Source organism: Peromyscus californicus, unplaced genomic scaffold, assembly GCF_007827085.1.
Source record: "Peromyscus californicus insignis strain IS unplaced genomic scaffold, ASM782708v3 Scaffold_5__1_contigs__length_169319896, whole genome shotgun sequence".
NCBI lineage: Eukaryota > Metazoa > Chordata > Mammalia > Rodentia > Cricetidae > Peromyscus > Peromyscus californicus.
In genome coordinates this window covers 52845372-52866182 of record NW_026294573.1, presented here as the reverse complement: position 1 = coordinate 52866182, position 20811 = coordinate 52845372, and the positions used below count along the sequence as shown (strand labels likewise).

The 20811-nt window shown below is 39.7% G+C and overlaps 1 protein-coding gene across 10 annotated transcripts in view; it reads right to left on the bottom strand.

Annotated features, from left to right (window-relative positions):
* Positions 1-495: 495 nt before the first annotated feature.
* The window catches only part of Dock7 (dedicator of cytokinesis 7), a 201313-nt gene continuing 180997 nt past the window's right edge, over positions 496-20811 (bottom strand). For 5 of the 10 annotated variants that reach the window (XM_052716301.1, XM_052716303.1, XM_052716306.1 and 2 more), the window contains 7 exons: positions 15984-16109; positions 14754-14843; positions 14397-14633; positions 13902-14045; positions 11814-11920; positions 4058-4225; positions 496-940 (listed from right to left, as the gene is read on the bottom strand). In XM_052716301.1, the coding sequence (XP_052572261.1) occupies positions 898-940; positions 4058-4225; positions 11814-11920; positions 13902-14045; positions 14397-14633; positions 14754-14843; positions 15984-16109 (915 nt within the window). In that variant the 3' untranslated portion in view covers positions 496-897. Of the gene's footprint in view, positions 941-4057; positions 4226-11813; positions 11921-13901; positions 14046-14396; positions 14634-14753; positions 14844-15983; positions 16119-20811 lie in introns of those variants that run through there. The other 5 variants (XM_052716302.1, XM_052716304.1, XM_052716309.1 and 2 more) reach the window with 3 other exon arrangements.

Sequence of the window (20811 nt, the reverse complement as noted above, 5' to 3'; positions counted from 1 at the left end):
TCAATAAACATTTGATACATGAATTTGAGGCACAGAAATAAATTTAAATTACTGATTCATGAAGTTGATACTAGTAAAATGATCTATAAAGATCAAGGTGCTATCATTACCATGTCATCAGTATTAGATATTTTGGTATGTAATAATTTATAGAAGTTATTTTGGTTCTTTTGTTTTTTGCAACAGAGTTTCTCTGTGTAGCCTTGGCTGTCCTGAAATGCACTCTGTAGACCAGGCTGGCCTGGAACTCACAGAAATCTGGACTGTCTTTGCCTCCTGAGTGCTCGGATTAAACGCGTGTACCACTACTGCCTGATTTTATGGGAATGTTCTATCAAATACTTTTTTTTTAATTCTTAACAGGTCTTTTTGGGGGGTAGTATCTGTTACCATTAACTAGTTTGGGGCAGTTTTGATGCCAGTTTAGAACCAGTTTTTGAACAATTCTTTCCCCATTGTAATAGAGAACAAAAACTAAAACCCCACTCATTAAAATTAGTGTAAACATTCACATATTTAATAGTACCTTTAAAATAAGCATTACTACATTTAAAATGGTTCCAAAATGAATTAATCTATAAATGGTAATATAAATTAAAAAATAAGAACTTAAAGTAAATAAATTTAACATTAGCTATGGTATAAATAATTGTAAATGTGTACTGTACCTTTGAATCATTAACTTTTTTTTTTTAAGATGACAACATGTTACCCGAAGGTTAGAAACCACAGCCATGAGCCTCACATGTAACAGCCTGCACCTGGTAGCACATTCTTCAGTGAGCAAGTCAGTGCTACTGCTTCCGGAATGACATCCAAGTCCTGTGTTTCAATAGAAGATCTCACGTCCATGTTGAATACATGGCTCTTTTCAAATGGATAGAACAAGTGTATATTTTAGAGTTCCATTTTTCGAAGGCTCATTCGGCTGAAGGAATCTCTGAGGAAAATAAGAGAATATAGTTAACAATTTTTTGAAGGTACCACATTTTTTTTCATAAACCTTTAAAGGTTTTTGTTTTGTTTTTCCTGCCAGAGATACTGCAATGTTAGATGCTCATCTTACATTCTCTATCATATTCTGGTTTAGATTTCTCTACAGATTAGAGGTATGTGATAGCAGCCACTTTGCCAAATCTATTGCTTATTTGTCCAAAAGGTTATTTTGATAACTACTTAAGGTGTCATGGGAGAGATTTCTGAAGTATTCGGGATTACTATGGTAAAAGGCAAGTGTTTCTTTAATCATAAACTTGAAACCAAACAAGTAGTTCTCAAACTACAAAATCTTTTATGTGGATTTATATATTACTATTTACCATGTTTGGAATTAAAATGGGAAATTTAAGTTATTTTATGAAGTAACTAATTGTTATATTTTATTTAAAAAAATTTTGCAAGGGCCAGGCATGGTGGCTCACACTCTTTAATCCTAGCACTCAGGAGGCAGAGACAGGTGGATCTCTGAATTTGAGGCCAGCCAGGGCCACAACAAATTGCAAAAACATTTAAAAAGAGTAGCACTCACGTGATGTCTAGCTTAATAGAAGGCCTAAATTCTCCAGCCTGCTTCTACACATCTCACCCAGTCTCTGGGAAAGTCCCTTCTACCCATAGAAGAGCATGAAGATGGTCAAAGTCAAGGTCTCAGATCACATTTGACAATCAAAACAACATTCCAGGTTTTATATTTTCAGCAAAATTAACATCCTAAGACATTTTTTATCTCCTGAATTCTGAAGACTTGAGTTTATTCATGAAATGTCTCTCTAGATTTTCCTTCTTCATGAATTGGTTTCTTTTGCTCATCCTTCCTCATGTTACTTAAGTAGGCGCCGTGGGAGTTTAGGAAAGGTGAAAGCAGTTACAAAGAAAATGACATTTAGCTTTGCAGTTCAAAGATTGCTTTTTTAGTTCTAGGGGAGAGTTTTAAAAGCTGGATACTATTCATCAAGAAAAGAGATTGTTAAGCTGGAGAGATGGCTTAGTGGTTAAGGATGTTTTCTGCTCTTGTAGAGGGACCCAGGTTAGGTTCCCAGTACCCACAGGTGGCTCACAACCTTCTGTAACTCCAGTTCCAGATCAGATGCCCTCTAGCCTCCAAGGATATCTGCCTGCACATGGTGTACAGACTCATGCAGTCAGTCTCTCTCTCTCTCTCTCTCTCTCTCTCACACACACACACACACACACACACACACATTTTTAAAGTCTTTTGGGGGTACTGGGGATGTAACTTAGTTGTTGAGTGCTTGCCTACATGCACCAAGCCCTGGCTAGTCTCCTAGCACATAATCTGGGTCTGGTATCCTTGTAATTGAAGTACTTTGGAGGTGGAGGCAAGAGGATCAGAAATTCAAGGTCATTCTCGCCTACATATTGAATTCAAGGCCAACCTGAGTTATAGGATATCCTGTTTCAAAAAGTACATTTTGGTTTTTAAAAAAGAAAAAAGTTTCCTAGATCTGGGCTTTCAGTGTATTCCTGGGAGGCAGATGCAGGGAAATGGTCAAAGGTCAACCTGGTTTAAATAGCAACACTCCAAAAAAACTGCCACCTTCCAAACAAAACCACCAAACCAAACAACAAAAACTACAAATTCCTCAGAGAACCAAAAAGTGCATACTGATATTAAGTTCAGAGGATTAGACTAAGGAGATGACAGGAAGCTGAAACTACGTCGTGTTTAGGGACATGCCCTCCAGCTCTAACAGTCTTAGCACAGGAAGGACTGGAGAGTGAGAAAGAAACCCGAATTAGAATTTGCCAACTGCTTCATTACTGGATTCCTTGTACCTTCTGGGGCCTGTGACCTGCTGGGATTGATGATGATGAGTGCAGGTAGCTAGAGATTTCAAAAAGACTGACGAGAAAACTGAAGAGAAGTATACACTTTGGCACAAATGAAAAATGTTCTTTGAACTTCCTCAGTTCCTGTAGTCTGTGGGGCAGATGCAGATGTCACAGATGGAGGATGTGACATAAAGCAGGCCCTTCACTGATTTCCTTTTTCCTTTTTTTTTTTTTTTTTTTTTTTGGTTTTTCGAGACAGGGTTTCTCTGTGTAGCTTTGCGCCTTTCCTGGGACTCACTTGGTATCCCAGGCTGGCCTCGAACTCACAGAGATCCGCCTGGCTCTGCCTCCCGAGTGCTGGGATTAAAGGCGTGCGCCACCACCGCCCGGCTTCCTTTTTCCTTTTTTAAGAGAGTATTTGTCTAAGAGGCCCAGACTCTCCTTGATCTCACAACCCTGCTTCAGCTTCTCTAATACTGGGATGACAGCAGTATACAGTGAGTGTTTTTCTGAATGAATATGTAAATTTGTTTCACTCAGTGGCTTCTCAAAGGTTATCAAACAACTTAATTGGTTTATTAGTATACTGTTTCAAAGAAAAGGGTGATAAAACAGTGCCACAGTAATCCAACAGGTAAAGAGAAATTCAATATAAAAATGAAAAAAGGGCAGTTTATTTTTAGCAGTTTTTGTCCAGTTTCCAGAGCTCAAGTGCTACAGAATGAATACCAGGCATTGCCATGGGCTCTTCATCTGCAATGGCATCTTCACCATAGCCCCCACCCAGGGTACCTGTACTAAACATGAGGCAAGTACTGCTCACATGAAACCAGGATTCAATTGTAGAAAATTCCAAGTCGTCCTTTCTGACTTGTCAAAAAGAGAAAAGTACTGATGCCTCTTGGACAGTCAGGTCACCTGCTTTAATCTGTGCAAGGTTATGTAGAATATTGATGGCTCTGGCTGAGGAAAATGAAGGCCTTCTCATGAAACACTAGTGAATTCTCTGACAGAAGTGCCAGAAGCTGGGACAGGACTTTGGGTGGGTGTATGAAGGCAGACTTAGTACTGTTCCAGGCAGCATGGCTTCCACAGGGAAAGCTGACATTCAGACTGATTGGGGACAAGTGCAGGGGCTCATGTGCTAGTTGATTTGTTAGGTTCTGGGGACACAGCCTCTGAAATGTAGAGTAAAAGGCTGTGAAACTTCAAATCCATCAGTTTTTCGCTTCCTAAAGAGCTCCAAGGAGGAAGCAGAGCATACCTGTGGCAGGTGACGGGCAGCGCCGCCTTGTACAGCTGAGGGATTTTTCTGTTTATCAGAGGCTGCAGAGCCTCTTTAAGGCGGTGATAGTTTCTCTCCAGTTCTCTCTGATACTCCTTTTGATCTGGCCCAATTAAGCTCTTATTTTTTCTTAAGGCATCTTCACACCTAGGGGGTGAGAAAATACATGTTTAGACATTCCCCTCCTGGAAATGTGTAGTCTTAACCACAGACACACACACACATTTACCGTGATGAGGACATTTCATACTTCAGCTGATGGCAAATGAGTCTTGTTTTAGATTTGTGGTGGTGTTATGGTTTGAGTATAATATGGCCCCATAGACTTGATGTGTTGAAGGCTTTGACCCCAGCTCATGATATTGAGAAGACTGGATCATGAGGGAGCTAACTTCATCAGTGGGTTATTAGGAGGGTGGCCTGGATGGAGAAGTAGGTCCAGTAGTGGTGTGCCTCTGAAGGTATACTGTGTCCCTGGCCAGTTGCTCTCTCTCTGCTTCCTGGCTGTGATAAACACTCCCTGTACTCACTAAATACATATTTCATTAATTTGTAGCCCAGGCTGGTCTAGAACTTGTGATTCTTCTGTCTCAGCTTCTGAGTAGGGGAAATGTGTGCCACCATATCTGACTTTCACAGTGTTGGGAGATCAAACTTCAGGCAAGGGCTTTACCACTGAGTTGCTCCTGAGCTGTCTGTGCCAACTGAAGTGATTCCCCCCCGCGCGCACACACACACACTTTCTAGACCAGAAACTCTTTAGAAATTCTGGTCACTCATCTGTGTACCAATGGCATCGGCACTCTTCTGCAACCCCCCATATTGATATAAAAGGTTTGGTTTAATAAACAGATCTTGCTTATTATCCAATTTATTCAAATAGTTAAGAAAAAATATCTGGATCTCAACAGATAAAGAAAAGACATTTTAACAGGCTAGGGTGTGACACACACTTATAGTTCTAGCAGCTGAGGAGCTGAAGCAGAACAGCAAGTTCAAGGCTCACATGGGCTGTCTCAAAACAAAACATATATCTATATATGTGTATCAGTATCTCCTTGCTTGTGAATGCAGCTCAGATGATGCTTAGAGAAATGCATAGCTTTAAATGCTTATACTACAAAGAAGAGGCCATTAAGCTTGATAACCTGATTGTAGAAACCCACGTGGTGGAAAGAGAACTGACTCCTGTAATTTGTCTTCTGGCCTCCACAAACAGGTCCAGAGCATTTGCATGTGAGCGCACATGCACACATAAACACAAATAAAATGCAATTTTAAAAATAAAAACAGTGTTAATATTGAAGAGTAAGCAATTTGAACAGACTAAACTCAAAATATGAGTTTATGTATTTTGGAAAAAGCATGCTATCACTGAGGTGAACACATGAAACCCAAATCTGTTGTGCATTTGGTATCCCATTCAGACATTCTTCTATGTACATGTTTTGTATGTATATGCTTTGCAATAGGAGCACAGCCAGGAGTCTCCAAGTATATCCAAAATACACCAGTTGGAGGAACAAAAGCACATATATTCATATAATGGAACAAACAGAAATTAAGTAAAACAACACTTATCATCACTGAAGACAGCGTATGACAGAAACCAGTACATACTATTCATTTATATAAGGTTAAAAAATGTAAAACAGCACACCATTCAGGGATTCAGTATTTCTGATAAAACTGTAAAGACAAGAAAACAAATGAGAAAACAGAAATTTAGGACATTTCTGGAAGGAGAGGAGGATGACATCAGAGTATAGAAATAAATTATTTTAATTCAAGATTTAATGAAGATAAGTTTTAAAGACAAAACCTCAGACCAAAAGTAAGTACACAGAAAGTATTATTTTTAGTAATTAAGAACAAACCAAAGTGTCACTCCAAATTGATCCGCAGAAGATACCTTATTTATATGGGTTATGTAACAAAGCAGGGGGCTGAGACTAGAGTACCTTGGATTCTTGGTATTATTAATACTGAGACATTTTGGGGTGTATACTATATTAAGAGCTAATAAAAATGTTTATGTATTTTCACTCAGTCATTTCATGATATAAATTTTAATTCAACAAAAGAAAGAAGACCTGTGCTATAAATTACACCATATTTAAATTCAAACTGAGGAAAACAATATCAAAACAGTTAAACTGATAAAATAGCACCATTTAAATAATGGTTTTAATTGAAATAAAATTTAGGATTACAAGCAAACTGTGAACTATGGTTGTGTGTGTGTTAGTAGAAAAACACAGCTAACAGAAAAATAAAAATGGAGTATTAACTCTTAATTCTTTCTTCCCCTCTACTCCCCTACTCTTTTTCTTTCTTTGAAACAAGATTTCAGTCTGAAGCCCAAGTGGGGTGGATCTCACTATATAACACAGGATGACTTCAAACTCACAGCAATCCTCCTGTCTCAGGCTCCAAGTCGTAGGGTTTGTAGGCATGTGGTGTACCACACTAGCTATGTAACTTTCTCTGTAAGGTATATACTATGAAGCATTTAAAAACTTTTTGGCCTTTTTTATAATCAAAAAGGAGAAATTTCTCTATCCTGACAGTACCACCTAAGGAGACCTGTTGACTACAAGAGTTCATTCCTCTGAAGTAAGTCTATTTAGGCTTAGGATTCAGCTCAGAGTCCTGTGCATGCCTTGTTTGTGTGAGACCCTGCTTTTTATACCAAGCACCAAAAAGAAAAAGCAAACAAAGTAAGTACACCCAAAAAGACAACTGTTTACGATTGCAGTTCTGGTAAAATATCCTAAAACAATAGCAAGCAGAAAGTTATCTGATCATCTATTATTAAATGCCAGTAACCCATAGGAACTTGTACTGTGCCATGATCACCTGGCCCAAAGACAGCAGGATTTATTTTGTTGTTTTAAACCTCCCAAATAATGAAATTAGTGTTAGCAATCTGTGATTTCCGTAAGTATGAAATATGTACATCTGCCAGTAAGTGGCACAGGTCTTGTTAGGAACATGTTAGGAACTATGTTTCTTGCTGTTTTCTAAGACCAATTCCATGAGGCCATCTAGTCAAATGATTACATTATAGGATACAACAAATTAAAGATCTTATTGCAAATTCAGGAAATAATCAATAGAGTGAAAGAATAACTTACAGATGGGCAAAAATATGTGTAAAATATACATGTGACTTAGGGTTAATATCCAGGGCACATAAGGAACTCAAATGTAAAAATCCAACAATGGACAAGGTATGGATACTGATCTGAGAAGATAGGCAAATGGATAACACACACACACAAATTAACAACACACTAATCATTAGAAAAATGCAAATCAAAACTACCTCATCCCATTCAGAAGAATGGCTATTAAAAAGACACCAAATAGCAAGTGATAGTGAGAATGTGGAGAAAAGGCTGCTCTTGCACACAGATGTCAATGCACCCTCTATAGCAAACTGTGCAGACCTTCAAAAGCAAAAGAAAAGGGGGCTGGAGAGATGACTTAGCAGGTGAGAGCACGTGCAGCTCTTGCAAGGCCCTGAGTTTGGCTAGGGCACACACAAGGTGGCTCACAACCATCTGCAGTTCCAATGCACAAAGCTCCCTCTTCTGGCCTCTGCAGGCACCAGAGACACATATGATATACAGGCACACAAATAGGCAAAACACTTGTATGCATAAAAAGCAGCTTAAAAAACAAAAACAAAATAGAACTACCAAATGGCACAGCAACCCACAACCAGGTATACATCCAAAGGAAACAAAATCAGTATGTTAGGTAAAGAGACATTTATACCCCGACTCCCACCCTGTTCACTGGAGCATGATTCACAATAGCCAAGAAGTGGGAACAACCTACGCCAGCCATCTATCAAATGATGAATGGGGTTAACAGGGGTGGGCAGAAGATGAGAGAGGGTAGAGGGTGAGAGAATTCAGAATGCATTACATAATGTATGAAACTGTCAAAGAACAAATTTAATTATAAAAAAGGGTGAAAAGATGGTCATCTGGGGATGGGGGAGGTAGCAGTCCAAGCATGAAGACCTGAGCCCAATCCCCTAGCACACATGTGAAAAAACCAAAACTACCACCACAACAATGAGAAGCCAAATTATGTAGAAATTTTCTCAGTGGTGGAAGGGTGGAGTGGAGGGAGGAGACAGGAGGATCCATGGGGCTCACTAGCCAGCCAGTCTAGTTTGCTCAGGGAGAGACTTTTTCCAAATAGAAGATGGAAAATGCTTGAGGAAGACAACCAATGTCAAATTCTGGTCTCTGTGTGCATGCATATACAAACATACAAACATGGTACATACACACAATGGAATACATTTTAGCCTTAAAATCAAGTCTTATCCACAATAATACATAAGAAAACAGATACTGTGCAAAGTGAATTAAGTCGAGCTCAGGAAGACAGGTATTGCACATGTGTAATCTAAAAATGTGATTCCCAAGCCGGGCGGTGGTGGCACACGCCTTTAATCCCAGCACTTGGGAGGCAGAGCCAGGCGGATCTCTGTGAGTTCGAGGCCAGCCTGGGCTACCAAGTGAGTTCCAGGAAAGGCACAAAGCTGCACAGAGAAACCCTGTCTCGAAAAACCAAAAAAAAAAAAAAAAAAAAAAAAAAAAAAAATGTGATTCCCAGAGAAGTTGGGACTAGAACAGTGGTTACCAGATGTTGGGGAGAAGGATGGAGCACAGAGAAACTGGCAAGGGATGCTCAGCTACATTAGACTGGAGTGAGACAGCATGGCGTGCTATTACAAAGTAGGGTGACCACAGACAACAGTATTATACAGTATGTCCCAAAAAGTTAGAAAAGATTGTGAACATTTTCACTATTAAGAAATGGTAAGTATCTGAGGAGGTAGATATATTTGCTCCCGATTTGAGCATTATGTAGTGTATTCATGGATCAAAACATCATATCAATGTATTAGTTAAAAAAAATTTAAGTAGCTGGGCACTGGTGGTACAAGCCTTTAATCCCAGCACTTGGGAAGCAGAGGCAGGCGGATCTCAGTGAGTTTGAGGCCAGCCTGGTCTACAAAGTGAGTTCCAGGATAGCCAGGACTGTTACATAGAGAAACCCTATCTTGAAATAAATAAATAAACAAATTAATTTAAGCTTAAAAATCACAAAGTTTCATATAAGTGACTGATTTTTTTGGTTTTGTGACAGTGTCTGACTCAGTCCAATCTGGCCTCAAACTTCATGGATAAAGGATGTCCCTGAACTTCTGATCCTCCTGTGTGTATTTCTCAAGTGCTGAGATTACAGGTGTGTGCTAACAGTTTTATGTAGTCCTGGAGATCAAAACTAACAGGACTCCATGCATGCTCCACAAACACTCTACCAGCTGAGCTGTGTCCCCCAGACCCCTGATGAAGCTTTTTTAAGTTTTTATTCTGGGTGTCTGTAAAGCTCAGCTGGAAGGAACTGAGAGTTTTGTAAAGCTAATGCAATGAAAAGGCAAGTGGCAGCACAACCCCATTCACTGATGATAAACCAATGTCCAATAAAGTTATTTATAACTTAATAAACACATTCAGTGTATGACTGACAAGATAAACCATGTTAGGAAGTGCAGGACTGAGTTCTCTGGTTCGAGCTCCGTGCTTTGTTAGCTGGAACTCAGTCACTCCGTCATTGCTCAATGGTCCAGTGGCTCTCTGAGAAACTTTCAGGAGTGTGGGGGACTGAATCCAGTGCCTTGAATGTGCCAGGCAAGTGCTCTACCACTGGGCTGCAGCTACAGCCACGGCACGCTATTCTGACTGCTAGTGTTCCTTCCCAGGTGGTTCTCAGACCCTACCCCATGGTTCTATGGCTTCAGCATCACTGGATCACTGACCATCCTTACACAGGCCCTACCCTATGGTTTCTATGGTTTCAGCATCACTGGATCACTGACCATCTTTACACAGACCCTATCCCAGGGTTCTATGGTTTCAGCATCACTGGATCACTGACCATCTTTACATAGACCCTACCCCAGGGTTCGATGGTTTCAGCATCACTGGATCACTGACCATCCTTACACAGGCTCTACCCCAGGGTTCTATAGCTTCAGCATCACTGGATCACTGACCATCCTTACACAGGCCCTACCCTATGGTTTCTATGGTTTCAGCATCACTGGATCACTGACCATCTTTACACAGACCCTAACCCACGGTTCTATGGCTTCGGCATCACTGGATCACTGACCATCCTTACACAGGAACTGAAGTTGGCTCATGTCTTTTCCTGGTTTGGTACCTTCTTTTAATTTTACTTTTTTTAAATCAAAAACCTAGAATTAATTCTTCAAGGTCCACATAAAATGTGTGGAATCTTTCCTGACACTGTCAAGTTATACTAATCATTCTCTCTTTTGTGATCATACTGTTAGTAAATAAAAATTAGGAATTAAGTAGTGAGTTGATACTTTTCCCTATTGTTACAAATTCTAATATTTATTGAATATCTATTATGTGCCAAATATTAGTCAAGCAATACTTTGAAGCCGATTTTGTGCTGGGGGAAGTTAGGACTATATACACGAAGACTGCTGTCCTTAGAAGGAAGGCCTCATTACAGAGCTGGCTCTTGGCTGGCCTCTGGGAATCTGGATTTGGGGAGGGGCTCGCTGTTCCAGCTATGCTCCTATCTGCCTTCCTCCTGCCAGTTTTGTGCTTCTGTCTGCCCTCCCCAGAGAGTTGCCCACACTCTGTTAGGTTTACTGCTGGAGGACTCCTCACAGCCCGTGTCTGTGCTGGCAGAGGGTCCTCTGAGCTCTAGGTCATGTGCTCTTCCCCTCGGTGACACCACCTTTGGATCTTTTCTGTGCAACAAGTCACAGTGACCAGAACAATTACCTGCTGAGTCCTGGGAGTCTTCCTAATCCTTCACTGAATGGGGTATGCTTGAGACCCTAGACACCCATGCGTTACTTAACCCAGTTTATAAACCTCTCTATGAGAGGGGGATTACATTATCTTTCATTTGTTAGGAAACTGAAGAATAAAAGACTAAGTGACCTGGACAAGGACAAACATACACCGATAGAGTTAGGACTTCAACATCCTTTGCTTCCAGTTCCTTGAGAGAGGGCAACTGGTGCTGCCTACTGAAGTACAGTACTACATTTCTGGGCATAAACAGCAGCTTTCAAGTTAAAAGAGTTGGGTATAGAAGGGTGCAGGTATATGCTAGTAAAGAACAGTAAAGACACGCATGTTGTGGGATGTTCTGTATGGCAAATGTGTTGCTTTGATTGGTCAATAAATAAGACACTGATTGGCCAGTGGCTAGGCAGGAAGTATAGGCAGGACTAACAGAGAGGAAAAAAGAAAGAACAGGAAGGCAGAAGGAGTCACTGCCAGCTGCCACCAGGACAAGCAGCATGTGAAGATGCCGGTGAGCCACAAGCCACGTGGCAAGGTATAGATTTATAGAAATGGATTAATTTAAGCTGTAAGAACAGTTAGCAAGAAGCCTGCCATGGCCATACAGTTTGCAAGCAATATAAGTCTCTGTGTTTACTTGGTTGGGTCTGAGCAGCTGTGGGACTGGCAGGTGACAAAGATTTGTCCTGACTGTGGGCAAGGCAGGAAACCTCTAGCTACACACGCAGATTGCTTTTCATGATAAACCAATTCCTATTTTCTCTTTTCAACAGTTACTTGTGGCTCTTATCTCAAATGAGGGCACTGGCCACTCTTAATTTAAAGTTCTTTATGCAAGAAGCCTCAGTTACCTTTTGGTAAAATCCTTGAAGCAAAGGCGCAGTTTGTTGTGATGTCTGAAGAGCTTTGGGTCACCAGGTATTTCAGATAGGAAGACCTGGGCAACCTCCAGAGGTCCCTGAAAAATAAAAGGGAACAAAGAAGTGTTTTTTTTTTTTGTTTTGTTTTGTTTTTTTGTTTTACGAGACAGGGTTTCTCTGTGTAGCCTTGCGCCTTTCCTGGATCTCGCTCTGTGGACAAGGCTGGCCTCGAATTCACAAAGATCCACCTGCCTCTGCCTCCCGAGTGCTGGGATTAAAGGCGTGCGCCACCACCGCCCGGCCAATGAAGTGTTTTTATTCTTTAGAGTCATGGAGTTTACCTGTAGGACCCACTGACAGGGCTGAATTTAGCATGTCTGTTATGACTCCTCAGGGACTGAAACTGCTTCAGATTTTCCTAAAGTCACATCTACATTCTTTCCTCCTACAATCAGATTAGTTTCTTTCTTTTTTTAAATTTTACTATTTTATGTGTATGGGTATTTTGCCTGCATGTATGTGTATGTATTATGTATATGCAGGACCCACTGAGACCAGAAGGTGGCACTGGATGCCCTGGAAAAAGAGACAGCTGTGAGCTGCCATGTGGGTACTGGGAATTGAACTTGGGACCTCTGGAAGAGCAGCAAGTGCTCTTAACCACTGAGCCATCTCACCAGCCCTAGATTCATTTCTTACTGGTTCATCCTTCAAAGAAATAAGTAGGGCTGGAGAGATGGCTCAGTGGTTAAGAGTACTGACTGCTCTTCCAAAGGTCCTGAGTTCAATATCCAGCAACCACATGGTGGCTCACAAACATCTGTAATGAGATCTGGTGCCCTCTTCTGGCATGCAGCCATATATGCAGGCAGAACACTATATACATAATAAATAAATAAATCTTAACAAAAAAAAAGAAATAAGTAAGCCTTTCAGGATGGACTACTGACTTCATCAATGCACTTTGCCTCATATTTTTGTTTTTAATTATTCTGGATGCATAAATTTCAATGTATCTCCCAATCCACTGGTTATTACAGTTGATTTTACAAAAACAACTTTCTTCAGCATTGCAAAGATTATTCCTGATGCAGTAAATTAAACAAGATGATCTTTTTTGTCTTTTAAATCATTTGAAGGGAAAAAGCAAACATCATTTATATGTTAGGGGCACAAAGGTCTCCTTCAGTTCTACACGAGAGCATTTCTCAGCATTGCTCTTTAATCCAAAAAGTAGTTAAGACATATGCAAAACCTGACTAAAGCTTTTCTTGATGTTCTTAACTGGGGATATTCTTTAAGACTGGGGCCATGCCTAAAATCATGAGCAAGACTATCTGAGCCAACCAACTATAGGGATATCACAATGGCTTCCAACATGCATGACAAATAATAGTGGTATCTTATATGCAAATGTTGTTATATTTTCCAAAATGGCTCCACATTATTTATTCTACAGAAGTCATTGTGCAGAAGACCTGGACAAGGAACACTATCAAGAATCTTAAGAGAGCAGAGGTTCACATGTATTCAACACATCTCTGGAATGAGTATTTTTTGAATCATGTATACTTTTTTAAGGGAAGAAATTGTTTTGTTTTGTTTTATGAGACAGGGTCTCATGATGTAGCCAGGCCTGGAACTTGCTCTGGAGACCAGGCTGGCGGGATTCACAGAGATCTGCCTGCCTCAGCCTCTCCAGTGTGGGATTAAAAGCGTGTGCCACCACAACTGTCTAGCAAAGACTATTTTAAATGATCAAATCCCTATAGTATAATAAATATAAGCCTAGGCAGTGGAAAAGGGAGGTAAGAAAATCACGACGGAGATGCTATTAAACTTCCATTTCTTAATTTACCTCCATTTATACTTCAGTACCTTGTGATTAATGCACTTGATCTGCATGATTCTGTCATTCTGTAAACATTACAGTATTACTCCAAGTCCAGTTTGTAAGTTAAATTGCACACACCCAGCAAAAAGCCCCGACCTGGTTCACAGTTGTGCCTACAGACCCCTGGAGGACCATCTGAAGCATTCTGTAAGTTAAATTGCACACATCCAGCAAAAAGCCCTGACCTGGTTCACAGTTGTGCCTACAGACCCCTGGAGGACCATCTGAAGCATTTTGGGGTCTGCTGGGTCCTGATGTGTTGCAAATGCCAATTCCTGCGTCTTCTTCTGCATGTCTTCGATAGCAACTTCGATTGGTGTTAAGATTATCTGAGGAAAGCAATCAGGTCAGTGTACTGACTGAAACTACCTAATGAGCTTTAAATCATAAAGTCAGGAGAAATGGGGACTGATAAGCTTTCATATAACAAAATTCTAAACCTCAATCCCTAAGTTAATAAAAACAAAAAAACAACAAATTCTAAAACAAACAAACAAACAACAACCCATAAACTGATGTTGAATTAGGGACTTAGAAGACAGCTAAAAATGAATGCATAACAATGGCAAAAATCCTAGTATGCAAAGTGGGTGGGATGTATTTTCTGCTAAAACCACATGCCAATTCACAGCATGAATATACTTGCTTCATGAATTCTTTTTCCTAAGTTGTGGACTTACCTCTTCTTTGTGAGTGACATTGACCCTTGTCTTAATGTAAGGAAAGGCGTGAGACGTTGTCAGAATGGTCTTCCGTTTGAACTGTTCATGAAGTTCCCCATGGGCACGGCCATCTAAAGTGAAGGGTGTACAGTACATGAAACGGCGGAGATTGTAATTCTTGTCAAAGTAAGTGATTCTGTCCTTCATCTCATAGGTGTCGAAGAATGGCTCCACATAGGTAATCTGAATGTATGCCTGGAAAAGGGAAAAGGTCTTTATTCACCGACAGTAATCTGTCACCTAGTATCTGTCAAGCAAAACAACGTGGAGACCTTCAGAGACGCAACTACACATCATTACAGTGTACCAACCTACCTTGTTAGGATCTAGTTTACACTTGTCTACAGGATTAGAGTCCTTGATTACTTCAACCACATCCTCTCCAAATCTTTCTCCATAAAATCCCTGTAATGAAGAGAAGGCAATCTTTTACATGAATTTCCTAGGATTAGGAAACCAGAGTAGGCCTGGAGGGAGTCTCCTCAGCAAGACTTGGGGATTTGGCAAGTTTTGTTTTATGTCATGTCCAACCATACAATTAAATAACAGCCAAAAAAATATATAACTTTCTCCAATAAAAACTCAGGTTTTTACAAGGGGTCCTCAAGAGAACTGCAGCTTGGGCAATGGTCATGGCTCTTCAGAAGGAAAAACTAGGCCTTTAAATCCAGCCACTCAGGAGGATCTCCATGCGTTATCCCCACACCTCCTACAAGGGCTTTATATGACAAAGTTTGGGAAACGCAGTCTCAGTATTTCTCAAGACTTACCTAATTCATAAAAAGTAAAAAGTCAGAGTTTGAGCCAGTTTATGAAACCCAAGCCCAGTAACGTGAGCTGTAAGGATTAATACCAGCTGAGAATAAAAACAAGCCTAGAGCCCTGCTTCCCAAGCTGTTCTGTGTACACAAGTCTCTCAGGGATCCTGTCAAAATTTAGATTTTGATTTAGAAAGTCTGGGGAGTCTACATTTGAAGCGATCTCCTAGGTGACACTAATGCACCCGAGTCATGAGCCACACTTGGAGCAGTAAAGAAGGTTCAGAAGAGCAACTGGAAAGGAAAGATGCGTTAACACAGTCAGTACAAAACAGTCATCTAGGAGAAGCATGGGGCTCAAGAAGGGATTCTACCAGGTGTTCCCAGGTGTGACTGCAGCGGCTAATCTCTGAAGATGTCTCACTGGACGGTGAGGCAGCAGAGACAACACTCCAGTCAGCTCTTTCCTGGGCCTCTGCTTCCTGTCTCATTACACACTGCTACTTAATGTTTTGTCTCTCTCTCAAGTGTAGACAAACTGGAGTATTTCCGAAGGATAATGGAGCTTAGAAAACGTGTGAAAATAAAGCCTCAAAAGTATAGCTACTAATTATTACTGTTGTCATAAAAGAATTGCAGGATTTGAAAGGGTGGTGTTACACCTCTCAAACATTCCTATATACCACAGAGGACATCTATCTGGCTTACTTAACAATACAAACTGGCTGTGAAAGTCTATTCACTTTAGAAACATCAGAGGACATTTGTGAACCAGCACAGCATTCACCTCCAGTCTGTGAGAAATCTCTGCGAGTTTGGTTATTGCAGGCTCCTTGTACACAAACTCCTGTTCATCCAAATCCCCGAACCTGGTTCCATAAAAACCAACACGGAAATAGGTGCCAAACATCCGCTTACCATCCTAGGTTTAGGAAAATGAGAAAATTTAATATGAAGACTTTTTGCTTTTGACATTATGCTTATATTGCTATATTGTAAAATTTCCAAAACACTGCAAAAAGTTAACTCAAAATTATGTTTTTCAAATGAGGATAAAAACAAAGAAAATGATTTCTCTTCATTATTTCTAACAATGATTATGCAAAACAGGCTTTTTTTTTTTTTTTAAACCAAATGAAACAAAATGGTCTTAGTTTTTAAGTCCATACAGTTGGGCTATATTAACTTATTTTCCTTATTGAAGCAAACAGTCTTAATATAAAAGTAAGCCAAATTAATTTAAACACAGCACTAATATATTTTTCAAGTCAATACTATCCTCATAGTCTCTTTGAGTATATTAAAAAGAAAGTAAGAGTCAAGGATAGCATCTGGCATAGAGTACAAAATCAGTAAAGTGTCAAGATCCTTCAGAAGCAGAAATGTAAAATTAAATTATTAGTATCATTCTGTTGATAAAAATATCTGTGTGTGGAAGAGTAAAAATGGAATAGAAAGGAAAAAAACTGAGTGCAAGGTAATAAAATTTTGAGATGAGCTGCTATTTAAAGACCACCAAAAGCACTCTCACTAAATTCCCAATTCTTGATCTGTGTATAATAAGAATTACTACCCTGCTTCCATTTTATTGGTCTCTTCAGTGATACCCTGTATGACATCTCAGAAACACACAATTACTGTGACAGGACCTAACATTAACCACACACTGCCAGCAGGTACAAGGACAGAAAGTCACACTAATTCTCACAGGAACTCAGTGGGAACCAATTCTTCCAATAAGGGTAACATCTGGTTATTTCCAATGCAATTTTTTGAGAATGCAGTCCCAAAGCTGTTTCAGAAAGATTTTACAGTGACTCCTATATATAAACATATAAAGTATTATGTACCTCTGAATTCTCTTTAAGCCTAAATTGTTTTATATTTATTTTTTTCTATATAGGAAAGACTAGATGGCATATACATTTAAAAAATGAACAGCACATATTATAAATAATTAAGCAAAATGAGAAACTTTGATCCTAGTTTACCAGTCTTATAATACTGAAGCGAGGAAAAGTACAATAGCCCCATAGTCTTGGCTACAATAAGAAAAGTCACTTTGGAGCTAAAGAAATGAAATTTCTAACAAAAACATTTTAATTACTTCATTTGAGATTTAACATAAATATTAATTTATTCTTACAGTAAATGAACTCTCTGGATGAATTAAATCAATTTCATGAAAATTTGTATTAGAACCCCAGGAGGCCAGTAATATACTTTGACACAATCAAGGCAAGAAGGCATTGCATAAACAAAACATCTAAGATAACTATTTACAAATCATTGATTAATTTTCAAGCCATGTCTCATACATGAATAATTCTCACTTCTTCAAACCAAAAATACTAGAATATTCTATTCTAGCTGTAGAGCTCGAGGTTTCCAGTTTAAAACGTTATTCTACATCTTTAATATTATTTAAAGCCAGTAATTAGATCTTGCTTCCTTACCTAAATTTTCTAATTCTCAATCTTTGTATAATAGGAATTACTATCTTGCTTCCATTTTATTGGTCTTTCTGGTTACACTCCATAGTGTGTGTCATCCCAAACAGACACAATACTGTGATGTGACCTGACGGTGAAGGGACCCGTGAGTTCCCTGCCTCATTGTCTGGACTTTGGATCCGACTAAAATTTAACTACCTCTTTTAACATACTTTTCATATTGATATTATTATTTAGCTATTATTCATCTTCACAAACAGAATAAAAAATAAGGTTTTCTCCTCAAAAAAATAAAATATGAAATCATATAATTATAATGTAAATCAGTATAAACTATAATGAGTAGTATCAAGAATCAAAGATTAATCTTGTTGGAGCCAAATCACAGTTAAGGCTCTAGCCATCCACAAGGCTTAAAAAAAAAAAAAAAAAAAAAAAAGACAAGTAAACAGAGGAAAAGAAGAGGGGACATTCCAGTAGACAGAGGAGAAAAAGAGGGCAACTCCTGTGCCACAACAGAATGTATGTGAAGGAAACCATCCAGCCATCCACTGGAGTACAGGATGCCTAAGGTGTGTCAGGCATTATGACACAAACTCGCCAAATTCGACACAGGAGGGGGACGTCTTATCAAGCAGGTGATAACTGAGCAAAGAGGTGCAGAGCTAGTCATACAGATTTCTTGGGGGAAAATCGATTCCAGCCAGAGGAAAAGTTTGTGCAAAGGCTCTGAGGCAAGAGCCTATCTGGTGTATTTGAGCAAGAGGATGGAGAACAGTGTGGGTGGAGCAGAGGAAATCAACTGAAGAACAGAAGAAAACAGCATCAGAGAAATAACAAGGAATTCCTGGACTATGTGCATGCGCGCGCGCGCGCGCGCGCGCGCGCGCGTGTGTGTGTGTGTGTGTGTGTGTGTGTGTGTGTGGTGTAGAGGGTGAGGCTAGATAAAGGGAAAGGCCAATAATCTGAGCAACCATATTACAATTTAGAACTCCCTATCACTGAGCTGCTGGACTGTATCCAGTTTATCAAAGCATAATCATATAGCTTCACCTCCAGTAAGACATTGAACTTAATTTTCTTTTCAGTTTTGATACTTGCTTTTGTTTTTAATTACTTTCCTATAATTCAACATTATTTCCTTTCCTGTTCAGAATTCATTCTGAATTTCTCATCACTCCCACACTATACATGGCATATTCTTCCTAAGCAGTTTTACTTATGGCTTAACTCTGTGGGTGATGAAACTATGAACCAGCAAAGAAAATTACCTCCCATGTCCAATCTACTTTCCATCTGCTCTAGCTTTGTTTTCTTTACGAAGGAAGGAACCTGTCGGGCTAGTGGCATACTGCCACAATGACCCAGTTCTGTGACTCTGCTTTATCTCATTCAGCTGTTTCCAATCTGCTAGGTGGTCTCCACGCAGGCACAGTCATGCCTTATACAGTGGTCACCTTTCCCTTCTGCTAGGTCTATTCTTCTTAAAGACCATTTTTTCAGGTTCTTCTAGCCACGATTTCCGTTTGGGAACATAATACATGGAACATTTTATTAACCTGATTTTTTTGAGAGGGCCGGGGAGGGACACATAGGAATTGATCCCAGGGCCTTTCACGCTTTAGGCAAGTACTCTATCAAAGAAATGATATCTCAACCCTTTTTTCCTTTCTGTTTTCTATCATGAGACAAGGCCTTGCTGAAGTTTCCAGGCTAGCTTCAAACATGCAATCCTCTTGCCTGCTTCTCTGGAATAGCTGGGATTATAGGCCTGTGTCATTGTACCTGGCCTATTAACCTAACTCTTATATTAAGATTTCAACAGGAGCTGGGTGATAGCTCAGCAGTCCAGCACTTGTCTAGAATTCATTAATTATAGCGACAACAACAAAACCAACAGATTTCAAGTGACAGTTATGTTAATATCAGTGATGTAAACAAAGCAACAGTAAAAAGTGATCTCAACAGCTTTTGAGTATTTACTGTGTTGTAGACACTTTATATGTATCATATTAACTTCCCTTTTATTTTATTTTTAGATTTTGTAGCCTCTGCCGGCCTTGAACTCTCAGTCCTCCTGCTTCAGCCACCAGAGTGCTGAAATTATAGGCACACAACAAACATGTATGCCCAGCCTGCATGCATTACATTAGTATTTAGTAGAATTCTGTGATTAGTACCACTATTTTTTTCATCTCACAGATAAAAAAAAGTCAAAAAAACCCAAACCAAACCACAACAACAACAAAACCCCTTGCCTATGATCACACTGTGGTAAGTGATGGAGCTAGAGGATAACTCCGGTATTTTAAGTGGAATCCCAATCCGGGTTCTTCTCCATAGTCCACACACAAGTACAAACACTAGGACATGAAAACTACCTTCAATGTCGCCACTTCTCTCGGGTTTTTCTTAAGAACTCGTGTGAATTTCTTTGAATAATTCAATTGATTTTTAACTTATTTTTTGTTTTGTTCTGGCTTTAAAACAGGGTTTCTTGTAGTCCAGGGTATGTGAGAACTCCCTATGTAGCTAAGACTGGCCTTGAACCCCTGGTCTTCCTGCCTCAGCCTCCTGAGTCCTGGGATTATAAACATGTCTGCTGAGTAATTCACTACAGAATTAGTGAATTACAAACTCTGTTTGTTTGATCTTCCTGCATGTTACAGTGCCATCCTCTACCATAACTGCTTTTGCATTGTGCAGCTCTTTCTTGTACAATCCAATGTAAAGATCAGTGGTCGTTTAACAGGCATACTCTTCTCAGATAGAGCCTAGCTATGTATAGCTCTATAGTCTTATCAGAGGTTCAGTTCTGATCATTACATATCCCCATCCCCCCAAAAGATGTCATATCTAATATCATCTACAGTTTGCTGACCCAAGCCAGCAGAGAAGCAAAACAGAGTCGTACAGCATGGTCTTACTAGATCCAACTCCACAGAGCACTGCCTCTCATCTGTCACTCCTCCCACTCCCTGCCCCCTCAGCCAGCACAGCTCATGGGTCCTGAGGTGAAGACCCATGCGTGCTTTATACCTATATTTCCTCTCCTCTTGTAAAGTATCACACATTCTCCACTCAACTACCTAAAAGCACCTTTATGCTCCATCCTAAAACAAAACAAAACAAAATAAAAAAAACAAAAAAAATCTCCTTCAG